The 11869-nt window shown below is 56.3% G+C and overlaps 3 protein-coding genes across 5 annotated transcripts; all 3 read right to left on the reverse strand.

The window, feature by feature from the left end:
* Positions 1 to 1477: 1477 nt before the first annotated feature.
* On the reverse strand, positions 1478 to 4652 carry LOC310883400 (vacuolar protein sorting-associated protein 29-like). The gene is made up of 4 exons (XM_083803631.1): positions 3829 to 4652; positions 3285 to 3473; positions 2480 to 2715; positions 1478 to 1919 (listed from the first exon to the last, which is right to left on the reverse strand). Exons 1-4 carry the CDS (start codon positions 4084 to 4086, stop codon positions 1802 to 1804), a joined length of 801 nt encoding a protein of 266 aa, XP_083659757.1. The 5' UTR covers positions 4087 to 4652; the 3' UTR covers positions 1478 to 1801.
* LOC310883743 (pre-B lymphocyte protein 3-like) lies at positions 4648 to 5247 on the reverse strand (the record flags this gene model as incomplete). The annotated part of the gene is made up of 2 exons (XM_083804556.1): positions 4648 to 4976; positions 5199 to 5247. The coding sequence occupies 2 exons, from the start codon at positions 5245 to 5247 to the stop codon at positions 4648 to 4650; spliced, it is 378 nt and encodes a 125-aa protein (XP_083660682.1).
* Positions 4841 to 11826, reverse strand: LOC310883398 (polymeric immunoglobulin receptor-like). Of its 3 annotated transcripts, XM_083803628.1 has the most exons (7): positions 10582 to 11824; positions 9419 to 9772; positions 8719 to 9075; positions 7614 to 7688; positions 6966 to 7108; positions 5199 to 6833; positions 4841 to 4976 (listed from the first exon to the last, which is right to left on the reverse strand). In XM_083803628.1, the coding sequence occupies exons 1-6, from the start codon at positions 10625 to 10627 to the stop codon at positions 6780 to 6782; spliced, it is 1029 nt and encodes a 342-aa protein (XP_083659754.1). In that variant the 5' UTR covers positions 10628 to 11824; the 3' UTR covers positions 4841 to 4976; positions 5199 to 6779. The 3 variants fall into 3 exon arrangements, with proteins under 3 accessions (XP_083659754.1, XP_083659753.1, XP_083659755.1); XM_083803627.1 differs by having other exon boundaries at positions 5199 to 7108; XM_083803629.1 differs by lacking the exon at positions 7614 to 7688 and having other exon boundaries at positions 5199 to 7108; positions 10582 to 11826.
* Between the last annotated feature and the right edge of the window lie 43 nt (positions 11827 to 11869).

Below are 11869 nucleotides of genomic sequence, written 5' to 3' on the forward strand. Positions count from 1 at the left end.
TGACACAGATGGCATGGAATAATGTGTGGGCGTTGTGCTGGGTCTACCTGGGATGCAGTTAGCGCTCCCTGCAGCAGCCCATACAGTGCTGTGCCCTGCACTTGTCGCTAGAACACCACTGCTATGACACCAGTGCTGTGTCTGGTGCTGAGCAGTGCTGGCACAGCACCAGGACTCCACGCAGGCCCCCCAGGAGCCAGCAGGCTGGGGGTGGGCATGAGGTGGGGAAGGGACATCACCAGGCAGCAGGCCTAAGCCGACCCAAGGGATATTCCACGCCATACAAGGTCATACTCAGCAGTAAAGGTGGGAAAGGGACGGAGAGGTGGGGCTCTCGTTAAGAAGCCGTCTGTCCTCCCAAACAACCACTGTGTGTATTGTGGTCCTGCTTTGCAGGATGTGGCCCAGCATCACTTGGTGATGCGAATGAGAGAATAACTTTTTCCTCTTTCTGTGCTTCCACGTGGCCTTTGCTGTTTGTTGTTTTTTTTTTTTTCCCCTCTTCCTTTCCTTTTAACTACATCCTCCATAGCTCAAGCCATGAGCTTTTCCTTTTTTCTTTCTGGCATACTTTCTTCTTCCCCTCTCCTTCTGAGGAGGGGCAGTGAGAGCACGGTTGTGATGGAGTTCAGCTGCCCAGGGAGGTAAAAGCACCTCAGAGTTACAGACCAGAGTTAAAAATGGAGGCTTTCTGCCCTTCTCCCCGATGGCTGAGCAGGACTACGGGGCTGAGGCAGGTTTCTGTCCCCATGCATGGCCATGGCTGTGAGTATCCTCCCTGTCGTACTTTGCTGCATGGGAGGTGATTCTGGGGACAGGGCTCCCACCATCCCTTTCCTCTCAAAGGCACGGCACTGCATTACCCCCAGCCCTGCCACCCGTCGGTGCTGGCAGCCCAGTCCTTCTGCTACTGCTGGAGCTGCCTCTGTGCTGGGACACCCTGGGAGCACTCTGATGCTCCAACGTGCCTGTGGCTGCGGTCCCTGCTCCTTGGATGGTGGCGATCCCCATCCCGCCGAAGTACAGTGAGGGCTGTGCAGGTGGGGCACTCGCTGAGCCCAATTTTCTCCTCTCTCTCCTCTTCAGGTTCCCTGGTCCAGGCAGCACTGACTCAGCCATTTTTGAAGTTGGCGAATCCGGGAGACACGGTGCAGATCACCTGCTCTGGGAGTAGCGGTGGCTATGGCTGGTACCAGAAGACCCCCAGCACTGGCCATTCCACTGTGATCTATAGAAACACCAACAGCCCCGTGCTGCAGCAGTGCCTCCTGCCCACCCCGGGCCTTGCACAGGCACTGCAAGGGGACCCCGGGGCCGTCAGAGCTGTTACAAGTCCTCAGACAGCTCCAACCACTGCAGAAAGGTTTCATGGTATTCCTCGGGAAGCAAACAGAGGCTCCCTTTCAGGCCCCAGAGAGGCCCCTTGGACTCGGTTCCTGCCCCCATTCTCAGTTAAGGAATAATAAATAGGACCCAGTCACATGAAAATATAGGTTTATTTATGCTTATTTTACACATGTTCTGTCCCAGCTACCACCACCCTTTCTACCTCTCCAGGCCAGGAGCACAGCACCTGCTTCTTGGGCACAGCATGTTTTTGACGAGCTAATCAAGTTTCTTCTGCTTCAAGCCTCGATCACGAACCAAGACTACGCTTTGCAGGCTCACCATCATTAACGTTGTAGCCCATTTACAACCAAACATGCTGCTGCAACAGCACCCCCCCGTGGCCTGTCCCCATTTAAACTGGAAAGAGAAGGACAGAGGCAGCATGAAGTTAGCAAGCAGATTTAAAGATGCATCAGTATTTCTTGAACTCAATCCTTTCCACTTTCACATCATCCTCAATTAGTTGGTATACATAGGTCACAACCGTGGAAGCCTGGATATCCATCAGTACAAATGAAGGGATAGTGTTCCTGGAATGAAAACATACTTTGACAATCACCCTGATTAGCTTATAATTCTTGTTATTAACCTATCTTATGTGAATGTGTTCTAAAACAATTGATTGCAAAGGGCTGCAGGGATCTGAGTAGTACCACAGCTCAGAGGCACTGACAGCAGCAGCTCAAACAGAGTTGCAGTTCCCAAGAACAGCTCTCATGACTGGATGTGCCAGCTGCTGTGTGTCTCAGACCCTGGAAGTGCCTCAAAAGGCCTCATTTCCTACAAGAGGTCAGCATGCAGCTCCTGGAAGACACCAAAAGGCAAGACAACTCCAAGAAGCTGCAGCAGCTCACCCCTCTGCGGGCCCAGGAAGCAGCCAGCACCAGACACGCCAGTGCTAGGCCCAATTCATGAACTAAAAATCTTGTTAACAGGGGGAGTGTCAGGCTGCATTATCTGGGAAGAGGAGGGGTGGCCTGCATGTCACAGCTGCTCAGCACTGCTCTGCAACATGGGGGCTCAACACACACATTTGGGGTAACGTGCATGAGCTGTGCTGCACTGGGTAGTTCAAGCTCATTTCACTCACGTTTCTAAAGCACTGTAGGCTCCTGTAGCTGATCCTGGGTTGATGTAGAACTTATTTCCGTGTTCAAATGCTTCAAATTTGTGTGTGTGTCCTGAGATGAGAATGTCCACATCCAGCTGCCTCTGTAGCAGTGCCAGGCTGGCCACATCACCCCAGGGAATAACCTGATGACCGTGAATCAACCCAATTCTGAACTGCCCAACAGTTACAACCTTCTGTTCAGGATAATTCAGACTCTGAGAAGGAGAAACACAAGGGTTAGAAATCAGCAGAAGACTCCTCATCAACACCGTGCAGGTTCACGTGACCCAAGACACAAACCCACCTGCCACCACCCAAGCTCACAATGTCTCTCTCAGTGTACACACCCTGGGAAGCCTGCACCATTTGTCAGCAAAGAGCAACTGCAGAGCAAAGAACTGGGATCTCGTGCCCGACAGGAACTGTGTGGGCATCAGGAGCGTCAGGGCTACTCAGCAGTAAGTAAATACGCACACATCGCCCATGCCTGTGACTCCCAAGCAAGCTGCAGTGGCTTCACAACAGTCACAAGCAGACTTGTACAGGCCTTTGTACAAATTAAGTGCATGTTTTACCACTGCACACCAAGTCCTCCCTGGTTGCAACTGCAATGAGGAACATCTAGAAAGGTATTTTGCTTCTTCAGTCTTACTTATTCCTATTTCCTATCCCAGCACCTTACCACTCCGTAATTGCTAACACTGAAGGACCTCTCAGGTTTCACTGAGACAGCCACAGCATGCAGGACAGTGAACGGGGGAATTAAGAGCAGCAAGAACATTACCTCAGAGTCCCCCCTAACAACGTGAATGTCCCCAGCCAAAGTTCTGAGGTAGTCATAGCTCTCCTTGGTGCAGAGGTTTCCTGTGCACAAGATATGCTGGATTTTTCCTGGAACCAGCAGGTTCTTGAACTTCACAGGCAGACCGCTGCATCGGTGCGGGATGTGAAGGTCCCCGAGTACTAACACCAGCTTCACACACAGCAGGAGGAAAGAGAGAGTTTTAAGCCACGTTACTCAGCAGTACAAAGTCAGTCAGCAGCTCCGGGGCGCTTGCTAATTCCAGCAGCCTTTACAGGCCCGGCAGGGATTTCTTTTGGGTGCAGCCTCCCGGGATTAGCCCCGCAGTGCCCGAGGGGCCGGCAGAGCAGGCCCACGCTACTCCCCCCGTGCAGCACGGCGGGCTCCAGGCTCCCGCTCCCCCGTGGAGGGAATTCACCACCCAGCAACAGCAGGGGTGCAGAGAGCACGGCAGAAAATCGAGCCTCGGGGCCCGCAGGCACCGCCGCAGCCCCGCGGTGGGAGGCGATGCGAGGCGGCCGCTCACCATCGTGCTGCGCCGCAGAGCTCCGCCCGCCCCGTTACCCCGACGCGGACTGCGGTAACCAGGAAGTAACGCACCTCCTTTTCCCCTCCCACAAGCCAATGGCAGCGCCCGCTCCGCCCCACGTGACGCCCAACTTTCCCATGCCACGCCCCCTAGCGCCCCCTCCCCAGGGGTGCGCGACTGTGCTGCGCATGCGCTCTGGAGCGGTCCCTGCTGCGAGGGGGACCTTGAGGCGTTGTGTCCCCTCCCCCCTAGCATCCCCCCGTTTTTCCCATAGCGTTTTTACGTAATCTGCGAGAATTTAACGGAAAAACGCCTTGCCCCCCCTGCGTGCCCACGCTCGTGCGGAGCGCCCAGCAGCGCCCGTGCCGCCCCGCGCCCCGTTCCCCCTCAGGAGCCGGGGGAGCGCTGGGGGGCGCCACAAAATGGCGGCGGGGGGCGCGGGGGGCGCCACAAAATGGCGGCGGGGGGCGACAAGATGGCGGCGGGGGGTAGGGCACACAGAGACGAAGGCAGAAGCGCGGCGTCGGAGGGGCGAACATTTTTATTGCCTTTACCAAACCGCAGCCCCTGCCGGCCACCAGCTCAGGCACCCCGCGGCATGGCCCCGTGCTCCCACCGCCGCTGGGATGTGGGGAGAGCAGGACTGTGAGGGGAGGTGAAGGGAGGGGAGGGGAGGGAAGGAAGGTGAGGGAGGGAAGGTGAGGCGGCTGCGGCACTGCGCCGTGCTGGCCCCGGGCTGCAGGAGGTCTGTGCCCCTTCCCTCCAGCCCTGCATCGCATCACGGCGCATGGGGCAAGCCGGTTCTGCTCCCCGCTGCTACAGCCAGCTGTTGGTGGAGGACAGCGAGCAGTAATATCTGCCGTTGTCTTCCTCCTGGGCGTCCGTGATGGTGAGGATGCAGGCGTTGCGGGCAAGGTCTTTGGTAGCGAAGAAGCGGTCAGGAATCCTGGTGGGTTTGTGGTTGTCGTGCTCCGAGTTGTAGTAGAGCAGGTACCTGAGGGCCTGCCCCGGGCGCTGCTGGTACCAGGTGATGCCGAAGTCGGTGATGTTGTACTGGGGGCTGAGGGTGCAGGACAGCCGGGCGGTCTGCCCGGGCAGCACCAACACGGTGGTCGGCTGGGTCAGCACCTGCTGAGCCTTGCAGGCTGCACGTACCAGGTATGCGGTTACTGATGGGGAGCCGTGCCCAACCACCCCCAGCCCCAAAATATTCCCTTACCCTCTTTAGGTGTCCCCACTGCACAGCCCCACTCATTGCACCACATAGCCTTGGAGCATACCTCCCAGCTCGGCTGAACATTGCCCGTACACACCTCAGTCCTGCCCACCTTCCCCAGCATCAACTAGTGCAGCCACGCTGCCCTTACCTGTCCCTGCTGTCCCCACCAGCAGCAGGACCACGAAGCCCAGGGCCATGGCAGGGGCCAGGATGGGGAGCAGAGGAAGGGAGGCTGTTTTGGAGACGGGCTGTGGTACTGCACAAGCCCGGGCTGATGTGCTGCTAGTGAGGTGTATGTAAATGACACAGGGGGCTGGGGACTTCAGCTGCCCGTGTCGCTCCATTTGCTGCAACTGGGCTTCAGCAAGGGGGCTCGAGTCAGTGGGGCGAGAGCCCAGCCCAGCGTCAGCACCTTCACCTCCAGGCACAGCCTTGCACATGTCAGCCTGCTCCACTGCCCTTGGTACTGGGGTACAAGGGTGGGGACACCACCAAAAACAAGTTGACCTTCCAGAAGACATTTACTGAGGGACACAGTGTGGGGGGCTGTGGCTGCAGCGCAGGTGGTGTCTGGTGAGGAAGGACTGCAGACCGGTAAAGCAAAGAGCTTCCAGAATCAGTGGGTGTGAAGGCCCTCCTGTCTGTAACGCCACCACAGGGCACGCACACCTCTGCAGCCCAGCTCCCAAGGCATCTCCAAGCCTAAGATTTTGTGAGTGGTTGAGCATGGTCTGTGTTTGAGGGAAAATGGAGCCACGAGCTCCGGGACAGGGTCCTGCCTCATTACACCAACCCAACACTGCATCTCTGGTCCCAAAGACTGGGTGCTATGGCCCGCCAGCAAGACGGATGTTTGCTCTGCTTCGACACGCTGCAGTGGTCTCAACAAGGGCCCACGTGCCCAACGGCTCAGCTATTTTTTCCCCTCTTCTCTATCAGCTGGTCTAACAAAAGCAATTACTTCCCCCTACGCAACCTTGACCAATTTACTGTGACACAGCCTCCCCAGGGAGCAGTGAGAGCAAAACGAGAGCAAAAGGTGGTGGCTGAGGCTCCTCAGAGCCGCCATAACGCCATCGCTTGGGAGTGGGCTGCGCGCTTGCAGCACAGGAGGCAGCAAAGTTTGGGTTGTGCCTGGTGGGACTGCATGGCCCTGTGTGTGGCTGGGCTATGGCACACAGCTGCCATGGTCGTACAGCCCCACGAGGAGGCTGAAACACACTGGCCCTCCTTGGGGTTGGGCAGGCATTTGCTGTCGGTGCTTCCCCTGAGGCTGTGGAGTGTTGGAGTGCTGTTTTGATGGGACAGCAATAGGAACAGAGACATCAGCACCTCTCTCCTGCCCTGGGTTAGAGAAGTCCCCATGCAGGCCTTGCTTCATCCTGCAGAGCTGCCAGGCTTTTCCTCCACGGGAGGAGGATGTGGCTGTGTCTGGTGGGTAGCATCAGCCCCTGGGGATGGTGCAAGGGTTGGTCTGAGCCAGGCTGGATACAGAGCAGCTGAAAGCCAGCTCCACAAGGAGCCAGAACAGCCAGGTACAGCAGAGACTGAATGTACACACAGTCTGTCCTTGAGAGGCTTTAATTGAATACAAAAAACAACCATCAAGGGAGAGAAGGTTTTGCTAGGGACCTTTGCATGATACACAGTGGAGGGGAATTATCCACAGTGCCATGAATACTGGAAGCACAGCACAGCTCCCTCCGTCCCACTGGGCTCTCCTGGGCTGTCATCGTTGTCCCCGGACCGCAGCAGCGGCGTTCCTTCCTGGGAAAGTGAGGAGCTGTGAACAAACAACAGCTTCGGTTACTGCTCAGCAGCCCCATCCATGGCTTCCTCCTCAGGGCTCCGTCGCCAGCCCCTGCACTGCTGCAGGAGTCAGCAGTGGCTGGGCTCTGCCCGGCACCGCACTCACGCTGTACTCTGCCATGCTGCCAGCGCTCACACTGACAGCTTCCCCGCCTGCAGGCTGCCTCACGCCCTCCTCTGCGGGCCTGCAGCAGGGACCCGATGCGTCCTGCAAGGTGCGCCGTCTCCTCAGCTGGATGTGATGCTTGTCTGAAACAGAGCAGAGGGGACACAGCTCTGCTGGAGCAGCCCACGCTGAAATAGCACGGCTCTAACACAGCCTCCCTGCTCACAGACCGGGACCGGTCGCTATCGGAAGGATTTTGCCTGACGGTTGTTCCCCACTATAATGGCCTGCTCTACACCTCCTTACAGTCCAAAGGCTGAACCCCGTATCACACTAACTGCTGAAAGACATTCTACCAGGGCATGGGGGAGCTTTTGGCCTCCTCTCACGCTCCTCCATGTGACAGCAGCGGCCTGATGCAGTGCCACCCACGTGAGTCCCGTCTGCTCCCGGTGCCCCACGCTCGGCTGAGACCACAAGGGATGCAGCGAGGTGTCAGCAGAGGACACAGCGCAGTGCAGGTGAGGGCCTGGCCGTGTTGCTGAAGGGCCAGTGTCCTCACAGAGACAGGAGAGATCAGGCCACTGCTGTGATAAGGTGTGAGGTGATGCCTGGGTGAAGCCGTGTTCCTTGCCCAGTATTACTTACACAGAAAGTACAAGCACAGAGCCATGACGGCAAACGCAACGCTCCCCAAAGCAACCAGCAGGACAGCCGAGGAGCCTGGAAAGGAGAATGCAGGCTTGTACTCCTAGAGTTCATATTGTCATATATACTGGGACACACAAACCTGCAAGCGGGTTGGTGGTTTCAGTGAAAACATGGAAGACTCCAACCTCTGCAGCTAGGGGCCGTGGGTAAGACATTGAAGAAAACCTGTGAAAAAAGGCTAACAGCGCTGAGGAGGCAGGCCATGCCCACCCCACCACGGGCGTAAGGATGTGGGAACAAGAACACAAGAACCAGCAAATTTTAAGAGTTTCTTCTGAAATACGAATCACATCTTTTTGGCACCAAATCAGCAGGGACACGGCATGTCCTACACTTCAAAAGAGGGTCCTGCTTTATCCTCACATCATGTATTTCGCACTTGAGTCACGGTGAGTCCAAATTACTGCATAATTTCAATTAACCGTGTTCTGGATTAATTGGCCAGGCTGCAAACACAGTGAACAATTCTGCTGGGATTTGTTACTGAGTAACACTGGATAAAAGGCACTTGTACACATTAAACTAAATGCATTAAAAATCCATGTCATTGTTCGGTAGAGATGAAAATCGGTTCCTGAAAGAATCACATCAAGGTGATACCTTTTACAGATAACCACTTGCAGCAAGGGGTGCGTAACCTGTATCTCTTCACAGATAACATTCTGTGGTTTTGTAGACACTTTACATTTATCTGTGCATCTCGCTTTCATGTTTTCTGACCTTGCAAAGCTTTGCCGTTGCAGCACAACAGCAGCTCACACTTTGGGCAGCCAGGCCTCTCAGCCTGTTGCAGGTACGAGCGTGCTGCAGACATAGCTCCAGCTGTTGCCTGCCTGCACTCCCCACGCTCTGCAGGGCAGTGCAAGGTGAATGAGAGGCACACCACACGTTAAGATGTGTCCCAGCTGAGAAGTGTCACATGCACCCTGTCATCAAGCCCCGAGCAGATTAAGCCCATGGATTAGACTGACTGTGAAATGCAAAGACTTACCAGAGCAGAAGGATTTTGCTTGCCCCACAAGGTCCCAGAAAACAAGCTCACCTTTCACAGCAAGGTTGGTTCTCGTCCCTCTCTGCCTGCCTGAAAGCTCTCCCAGGCCCTCACACTGGTACCAGCCACCATCCTCCTCTTCCAGCCCAGTAATGGTGAGACGGCTCCGGTGATTTTCCAGATCAAATATGCTCTGGAAACGACTCCCAATGCTGCCGCTATCGTTCTGGAAACTGGATGTGAGGTGCCATGCTACGAGTCGGGGTGGGCTCTGGTCTTGCTCGTGCAGCCAAAAGAGGTTGGTGAAGTTCCTGGTCAGGTTGGCAGGGAAATCACAGTCCAAGGTGACTTCGCCTCCTTGAGGTACAGAGAAGCTGAGGCCCCCAGAGGCTGCCCACAGCTGCCGACCTGCAAAGAAGAGAGGTTCACGTGGGTGGTCATGTCAGAGCTGCTTTGATGCCTGCATAATGCCAGCTCAGGCAAAGCACTGTGCCCACAAAAGTTACTGGGGGCTGCACAAGCCAGTGGGAATGTAAAACAAAACTCTGTAAGGCTAGGTGTTAAAATGCAAACCATTCTCCTTTTCCCAGCACGGGGGCGGGTCCCTTGCCTGAGCTCAGTCCAACAAGGCTAACGCTTCCCAAAGGCTTTGGGAAGCCACTCGATGACAAGAGAGGACTACGCTTTCTCAGGGATGCACAGGTGTAATGCTGGAAGGAAAGAAAGGGGAAAACAGGAGAGACGGACTCACCTCTAACGAGCAGGTGAGTCACCTTTTCGGTGGGGTTGCTGCTCCCTATCTTCACATAGCAGAGGTAAGGGCCAGTGTCATTCATAAGCACTTCTGAGATGTTCAGAAAGCTCACGCTCCTTTCAAAATCCACAGTGCCGCTGAAGTGACCTTCGCTGCGGTGCGCACAGGAGGCATTGGACCGTGTCATCCTAAACTGCAGGATCCTTCCTGACATGTTCCTGTGGCTCCAGATGAGCTCATAGAAGGGATCACCACTGCCAGTGTGCTTGCGGAAAGGACACTCCATAACCACAGGCTCCCCTTCAGTCACAAGAACCACTTGACTCTCAGGATATCCAAGAGTCCCTGAACCTGAAAGCGAGAATTGGAGGAGAGCCCCGATTCCTGCTCCCAGGCAAGGAGCAGGCACACTGACTCCATCCTGCACCACTGCGCTGGCTTCAGGTACTGAGCACAGAGCAAATGCCCCAGGTGAGGGCCCGACAGCTGCCCCACCAATTTTATCTCTTTGGGGGGTTCACAGAGCACGCAGATGCCCCAACCAAATTCTCCCTCCCTAAACCTCTCCCTAGGTCCACACAGAGCCGCAGGGAGCCTGGGGCTCATCTGCACGCCCAGTGGCCCCTAAAGCCACGGGAGCCCCCAGTTACTGCAGCCTGCACATCCCTGCTCAGAGACACAGCACAGAACTCCGCCAGGAACAGCTTCCTAGCCAGTACCACGAAGGGTGCCTAGACAACAACAACCCTGCAGAAGGTAAGATTTCATCAACTGAAATAAGCGATGAGGAGGTGGCAGCGAAGGTTTCACCCAAGCAACTGTAAAAACCTTGCAGACTTATTATTTTTGGTTATCAGTACACTAGATCTTGATCAACAAACGGATGCACTCAAGTTCCTTACACTGTGCCTCTGAGCTAGTATTTCTGTCTCCAATTCAGCATCCAGGTACTTTTGCAAAATACATCAGGAGCTGTTTGCTCGTTTCTCTCAATTTCAGGGGGGCTCCGAAGAGGCACGGCATGGCGGGGGATAACAAGCAGCGCGAGGGAGTAAGGCTTTCAAAGCACACCCACACAAAAAAACCCAAAGCAGGGCGAGGCTGAGGCGGGACAGTCCCAGTGCCTCCCAACAGGGCGAAGGGACGGAGCAGGCACTTACCCCAGGGCAGGAGCAGCAGTGGCAGGAGGGCGAGGGCGAGCGCCATGCCCAGCCCCGGTCTCCAGCAGCCAAGGCAGGAGGAGGCCTCTCGGCAGCACCCGATCTCTCACCTCACAGGGAGGAGCTGCCCGCGCGCTACGTGTGCGCAGGACGGTGCGAAACAGCTCCGCTAACAACCCTCAGCACGGGCTGTCCCTCGGGGTGGCTTTGTCCCACCAGGTCACATCTATTTTGGACCAAGTCCGGGGCACGGGGAGGCCCCAGGCGCCCGCCGTGCTGGGGTCTGCTCAAAGCAACGGCACAGGGTCACTCCGAGCCTCCCGGCTGCCCAGGGCAGCCCCCCAGGTCTGTCCCCTGCTGTGTTTGGAGGCAGGAGAGGAGCCCACCCGCTGGAGGCCACAGCCCCTGTGGGACAGGGGGCAAAGTGCTGCACTGACGCTGCTCCACCTGCTCCCCGTGCCTTCCCACCGAGCTGCCCCAGCGTGAGGCTGATCCCCCAGGGCAGGGCGCAGTGTGTGAACGCTCAGGCTGGGGTGAGGGGGCAATTTCCTCCATGTAAGAATTGTTTTTAATCACAGAAACGTGCTCTCCTTCCCCTTCCGCTTGCTCCAGGGACTCTCCCGATAGAGGGTGGGCTCTATCACCACCCTGAGAGCAGAAATACCAAGCGGTGGTGCGCAAAGTCTCCCGGTGCCTCAGAACACAGCCCTCCTGCTGTGGTCATCTCTTGGCTCACGTGTGAGGGCTAAAGAGAGCTGTGATACCACACCACGGCACCTGTAAGGGAAAAATGGGTCCTCCACAGCCCGGTACAACAGCTGCCGTGCCCTGCAGCACAGCGAGCCCTCAGACGTGTTAGATATGGAAACCAGGGTCACAGGGCAACAGGCTGCTTTTAGGCTGGCCCAGCAGCGAGAGCTGCAGCACAACCGGCCCCAGCTCTGAGAGGCTGCTGGGAACCAGACTTCTGCTCTGTGGTTTCACAGCTTCTCAGGAGAGAAATCAGAAGAGCAGTGCTGTGAGCACAGCTCTGCCCACACATGCCCTGCTGCATCGTGCACAGCCATAGGGCCCTTTCTCCATGCAAGGAGATCTGGAGAGAGGAGATTTGTCCACAGAGCTGTGAGTACCAGCTACACAGCACAGCTCCCCGCAGATCACTCCTTGTGCCTCAGCGTCAGTACTAGGTCCCACCATTCAGGTCCTCAGGACAGGATTTCACCTGTGTGTCTTGGCATCCCTGCAAGAAAAGGGGGTGATGCTACAGAGGGTGATGCTACAGGGCCCT

This window comes from Anser anser, assembly GCF_964211835.1.
Source record: "Anser anser genome assembly, chromosome: 18".
Lineage (NCBI taxonomy): Eukaryota > Metazoa > Chordata > Aves > Anseriformes > Anatidae > Anser > Anser anser.

What these genes read in the sequence shown, in the direction of transcription:
- LOC310883400 (XM_083803631.1), bottom strand. Translation starts at nt 4,086, where the DNA reads ATGCTAGGGGGGAGGGGACACAACGCCTCAAGGTCCCCCTCGCAGCAG. An exon ending in TTGTTAGGGGGGACTCTGAG is followed by an intron (nt 2,716 to 3,284) that starts GTAATGTTCTTG and finishes TCTCCTTCTCAG; the next exon opens with AGTCTGAATTATCCTGAACA. An exon ending in GCCTACAGTGCTTTAGAAAC is followed by an intron (nt 1,920 to 2,479) that starts GTGAGTGAAATG and finishes TTTTCATTCCAG; the next exon opens with GAACACTATCCCTTCATTTG.
- LOC310883398 (XM_083803627.1), bottom strand. Translation starts at nt 10,627, where the DNA reads ATGGCGCTCGCCCTCGCCCTCCTGCCACTGCTGCTCCTGCCCTGGG. An exon ending in ACTGCTGCTCCTGCCCTGGG is followed by an intron (nt 9,773 to 10,581) that starts GTAAGTGCCTGC and finishes TCTCGCTTTCAG; the next exon opens with GTTCAGGGACTCTTGGATAT. An exon ending in TCTGTGCTTGTACTTTCTGT is followed by an intron (nt 7,109 to 7,613) that starts GTAAGTAATACT and finishes GCTCTGTTTCAG; the next exon opens with ACAAGCATCACATCCAGCTG.